This window comes from Agelaius phoeniceus, chromosome 19, assembly GCF_051311805.1.
Source record: "Agelaius phoeniceus isolate bAgePho1 chromosome 19, bAgePho1.hap1, whole genome shotgun sequence".
Lineage (NCBI taxonomy): Eukaryota > Metazoa > Chordata > Aves > Passeriformes > Icteridae > Agelaius > Agelaius phoeniceus.
In genome coordinates, this window is record NC_135283.1 from 9,404,286 (window position 1) to 9,410,075 (window position 5,790).

Consider the following 5,790-nt stretch of genomic DNA (forward strand, 5'->3'; position numbering starts at 1 on the left):
AAACACAGGGATCAGCATGTCAAAACTGACAGAAGCCTGGCAAACAGGCTGAAGTTTAGAAATTAAATACTTCTCCTCAAGCAATTAATTAGCAACATAGATCTATGTAATACAAACAAAAGCTCCAGAAATGCACTGACTCCTTACACCCAGCACCTGCACTCTTGTATTCAGAGCAAGGGTGAGCAGTTTATGAACAGCTCAGAAACAGCCTAAGCAAAACTCTGGAGATGGTGTCGCATTTCTGGCCTCAGGCCCAACTCTGCAAAAGAGCCAAGGGACTTGGCACAGCTCAATGGCTGAAGAACATAATCCAACACAGAAACCAAACTTACTTCTGACCAGACTCAACCTCATTCATCAGCATCATCAAACTGGCCCTTCTCAACTGTTCTAACTCGTGGTGGAAAAACAAGGCAAGGTGTGTGGTGACAGCTCGGGTTGTAAAACCAATCCTCCTTCCAGACATGTGAGCCGAAAAGATTCTTTTCCTCAAAGCTTCCGCCGGAGAGATCATCCGCATCTAAAGACAAAATGAAAGGTTTAAACCATGGCAGATACTCAGGAAATTAGTGGAATAGTGCAGCAGGTTATTATGGAGATCTAGGGCATCTTCCAGTTCACTATTTCAATTTGATCTGCCAGCACTCATTAATTAGACCTTAAAAAAAGGCAAACAGAACACTGAATTTGGCAATGTCTTCATTTTAAGGAAGGTTCATGCCACACAGATAAAACAGTTTTCCAGAAAGCTCACTGAGGTACCTGGGACTTGGAATGTCTGGCACCAGCTCTTACAAGACAGGCAGTTCTTTCACATCTTCCCTGGGAATAAAAGGCTCATGAAACTATTACTTTTATTTGCCTTCCCCCTTGCTGCTGCTTTCATAACACCATCCCAATGAGGAGTCCTGCAGCTCTCTAAGAACTGGATCACTGGACAGAATGGGAGAGTTGGGTCCTGGAAAAGCTGTCTTGGAACAACATTGCCACTAGGCTAGAATTAAGCCTAATGGGCCTGTATTTAACCAATCTAGCACAAAAATAGGGCAAATTGTTTTAACAGAAGCATAAAGATTTCTAGCCAGCAGACACTGAGCAAAGAAAAAGCCCAGAGCATGGAGGAGCAGAAGACCCAACACAATATCCCACGTGTCAGCCTTCCAGCAGCACTGCCAAACAAGCCATCACAGCAAGAGCTTAAGACACTTAAAAAGCCATGAAGTGACCAATCAAGCACATTTCTGTATTTGTAGCAGTTAACAACTCAGACACTTGTACTCAGTATCCTTCAGAAGGACCTGAATCCAATAATCACAGCTGCCTTAGTTTGTGAGGATTTAAAGAGCTACAGGTGGGATGAACAAGTTAAATAAAGGGGGAAAGAAGAACAGTTCCAGTACAAAATTCAAAACATTCCATAAATTTGAGCATATAAGAGATTAAAATGAAAGCCTAGAATGGAAGTGAGGGAAAACCTCCATAAAGAGAACAGTCTTTTTCTCAGATTACCCACTGTGAAAAACCAATACTGTATTTCCATTTTAAAATCAGAATGGTTTAACAGAAAGGCTGAAAAAACTTTCTCACTTTCTTCTGTTACCAAACAATGGAATTTAAATACAAAAGTTTATTTTAATTATGAGAGTAAAATGAACATATTTCCTAAGCAAAGAAAATTATATTAATTACAAAAAGATACACATTAATGAGAAGAAAATGGAAATGGTACTACTCTACATCAACAAAGACACAGCAGGTTATCAGTCATTCCTGGCTAAACTCCATCCATCCTGTGCTAAGAACCAGCCTGGCCAATGGAAGGCTGAGACTCTTTTAACATGTGAGTCACCATAAAAACAAGTTACAAACTGAAGGTATAATTCAACTCAAAAGGTGTGAGTGGCACTCCTCCTATTTGTTGCCACTTTTGTCCATGGGACTGCTCATATGCACAACCACTTAGGAGGAACAAGCTTCAACAAAACCAAAGTCAAACAAACAAACAAAATCCTCACTCAAAAAAACCACAGTAAACACAACAAACCATACTCAGAGATTGAGCACTAATCCAAACAACTCCATGCTCTAGAGAGACATTATAATGAACAGTCTTGAATTTTCTTGAAGAATTTTTACACAAAAAGTTAGTTCTTGCACACCATGTACCTTTCTCTTCTGCTTCAGAATAACAAAGATACACCACTGAAAACTTGCTTCACCAGAGAAACTCAACACAAACGTGGAATTCACCTCTTTACCATGCCACTCACTAAGAATTCAATTGATCAAGCAAGAGTTTCATGTGAACTCAACAACATCACCTTTAAATCCTGTATTTGACAACAAAATTGTGCATTACACATCCAGGAGATCAACACAACAAGAAATTGCTTCCCAAAATAGAACATGGAGTTACTTAAACACATTCTCCTGCAAAGCACCTACCTCCAACTATCCAAACTCAAAAGAAGCACAAATGTACTCACCATAAGGACCAGATGCAGACTCCTCCAATTCTTTATCCCAGTCCTCCACCTCATGCTCAGATGCATCTTGCTGCCCTGAAGACTCAGGTACATTGGAAACTTCATTATCCCACACATCCAGGTCAGCATATATATTGTACCAGCCCTCATCAGTAGAGCCACTGACATCACCTTCATTGGGGGAGGTAGAAGCAGATTCACTTTCTTCAGACTTGCCATCAGGAACATTTGGAATATTCTGCAGCAAACATTCTAAAACAAATAGAAAGCAGCAACAGGTACACTCAGAAATTAAACAAGAACAATTAAGTGTTCAGCACATAGTAATTCAGAGAGGTACAGAAATGCACTTTGTGACTACTAATATTATTGTAATACATGCAGTTTCCTATATATTTAATATCACTACAGGGCTGCTTCACATTTCAGATGCTTGGGAAGAGTGGACATAGCCTTGTACCACAGCACCAGCACAAATCAGGATTTTCTTGTTGGAAAATAACTCTGTAAACTAGGGCAAAGGACACAGCAGTCTTGTTTCACCACATTCACCTGTAGGTATTAAAAAAAAAGAAGTTCTGGTTTTAAAAAAAAAGAAGTTTTGGTTTAAAAAAAAAAGTCATATTGATTAATTACTCATGTATCTAGGCATACACAAATATCTACATGGAAATAATTTAGTGCAGTAAGTAAAGAGGCATTTCCCATGCAATACCAAAAATCTACTTGAGTAGATTTCTCAAGTAGAGCACAAGTTTCAATATTTGCGACCTACTTTGTTTTGTCCTACCTTTTCTGGGCTTCCAGATCATCGTTTCTGTCTTATTAGGAAGCTGTTTCCCGTCACAGTTTGCAGCCTCAGAGGCAGCAGCCATCACCTACGAGACATTTTTAAAGAATGCAGTAGCAGCTTTGAGTGCTCATGAAACTGCTACCCCACGTGTTCCCGAGCGTCTCCATTTGTTCCCTTGATGAATCAGAGGTTCAACAACAAACAGGCTTTCACTTCAGAAGGCAAATCTGCAGAGCTATAGCTAATTATGCTGCTGCGATCGGTCACCCCTAGCACTAACACCAACCCAGAACATCCCATCCCCTCACAACCCCGACCCAAACCGTGCCCCTTTGGGAGCGCTGGCCGCCCGGGCCAAGGGCAGGGCGCGGACTCCGGGCGAGCCCTCACGGCGGCCCCGCCGCCTCCGCTTCCCGCCCCGCACTCCCCGGGACTCCCGAACCTTCGGAGCGCAGTGTGGAAGCACCAGAGGGAATTAAGACACAAGGACTGGTAAAAGTATTAACACTGAACCAACCGCTCTGTGGGAGCCCACGCGCCGAGCAGGACCCTCTAACAGCCCTGAGGGGCTGGACCAAGATGGGTGGAGAGCAGGAGGAAACCCTCAGCTGCTCTGAGGGGCGCACAGCGAATGGGACAGCGAGTTCTCCTCACACTTCCAGTGGAACAAGGAGGAGCCGGCGGTGGGTGCGGGAAGCCGGGGCCCGCAGGGGCCGCCGCCGGTGGCCACGGGCGGGGCGTGAACTCCGGGCAAGCCCTCACGGCAGCCCCGCCGCCTCCGCTGCCCGCCCCGCGCTCCCCGGGACTCCCGAATCTTCGGAGCCGAGCCCGCGGCCCGGCCTAAGGGCACCATCGACCGCCCGGCCCCGCCCGCCCTTCGCCGCCCCTGGGCAGCGTCAGCCGGGCGGGTCCGCGGCTGTGCCCGAGGCACAGGGAGCGGCTCCGGGATGAGGCCGGCAGGGACGGTGCGACTGCTCCCGATCCGCCCTCGGTGCCCGCAACGCCGCCACCGCCCACAGCGCCCTGGTTGCGGAGCTCACTGTGCGCAGCTTCGGAATCACAGACGCAATTCGGCTGGAAAGACCTCCGAGATCATCGAGTGCAACCATGACCCAACATCACCGCGTAATCGAGACAAACATAGGCAAGAGAGCTCTGAGAAAGCACCTTTTCAGTCATGAAGTTGTAAATAAAGTATCAATACCTCTCATGGCTGGGTGGAGTTTTCGCCTTGCCGAAAGATAACAATTTCCTTCCGGCCTCGTGGTAGCAGCATGCTCAGAACATGAAGAGACAGGAAGCACCTTGGCTGAACAGCTGTGCAGGTGTCAAGCACATGTGCTTGCAGGGAATGTGTATCCATGGGGAGAACGGCAAAGTTCTTTCAGGAACCAGAACAGCTGAGGAAAAGGGCCCACTTTCTGAAATTATGGAGTTACCAGCTTTGTTGGGCTTTAAAAACTCCAAACTTTGCACTTAAAACTTTTAGTTGAGCACTGATGAAGCAAGAAGTGGTTCAGAGGAGGGAGTAACAGCATAAGAGGCAGGGAGGGTGTAAGAGATTATCAGTAAGGAAATCTCAATGTCAGACAATGAGGTGGCAGAGAACTAGTGGGGATATAGGAGATGGCCTGGCTAAAAGCTTGGGAAACAGAAAGGCAGGATGTACTTCAGATCTGGTCACAAAAGGAGGAATCTTACCAGACTGCTGCTCCAAACTATATTCCCAGCTAGTTAAGTTACTGGAATTCATTGTTCGAGAGGAGCTGCAATTTCTACTTGAGTGCAAAATCAAGAAATATTTCCCTGTATTGTCATTATGTCACCCTTCAGTCATCGGGAAATTGCACAAAGGAACACTTGCTTCCTGTTCTTGTACTTTCCCTACACTTCTCTGTTGGTCCAAGGATAGCATTTATGTTGATTTCTCAGGTTTGTGGCTCTGTAAACAGCCAAGAATAGCACTCTTTCAGAAAACATTACACGTTTTTTAGGCATGGTGGACAGAAAGTTGAAGTGTAGATAGAGCTTTGCACTCTCACCTCAAGGACATAGCTAACAGATCTCAGCTCCCCTCTACCCTTCATCACTCCCAGGATGCAAACACCAATACAAGGTAGCTGCAGAGGCTGTTTCTCTTTTTGTCATGAGGATTACAGATTATTTCAAGGCTAGGAAGCAATAAATACTGTAATTTTACTGATTTCTGATTACCTAATGAATAGTGTTTCACTTTTCATGATTCAACTTCATAAGATAAAAAGATTACCTACAGGTGTAGTTTCCACTGGGTTTGGTTTGGATTCTTTGCATTTAGGGGCTGTAATATTAGCTTTCCAGAGTGTAAAAACTGATGCACTAGAACTATCTGAATGTTTAAGCAGGATCAAGAGTTTGCTCTCAGAAGTTTTGATGAAAATACCCTCAGAGTTTTGCTTCCTCTGACTGTGCACTTGAATCTGCCCCTGGCAGAATCAACATGAGAAATGACTGCCACAGAGAAGATGA

At 44.9% G+C, this 5,790-nt stretch overlaps 1 protein-coding gene across 1 annotated transcript; it reads right to left on the minus strand.

The window, feature by feature from the left end:
• Nucleotides 1-345: 345 nt before the first annotated feature.
• On the minus strand, nucleotides 346-3,364 carry COPRS (coordinator of PRMT5 and differentiation stimulator). Its single transcript, XM_054645399.2, has 3 exons — nucleotides 3,280-3,364; nucleotides 2,490-2,741; nucleotides 346-523 (listed from the first exon to the last, which is right to left on the minus strand). The coding sequence occupies exons 1-3, from the start codon at nucleotides 3,362-3,364 to the stop codon at nucleotides 354-356; spliced, it is 507 nt and encodes a 168-aa protein (XP_054501374.2). The 3' UTR covers nucleotides 346-353.
• Nucleotides 3,365-5,790: the final 2,426 nt, after the last annotated feature.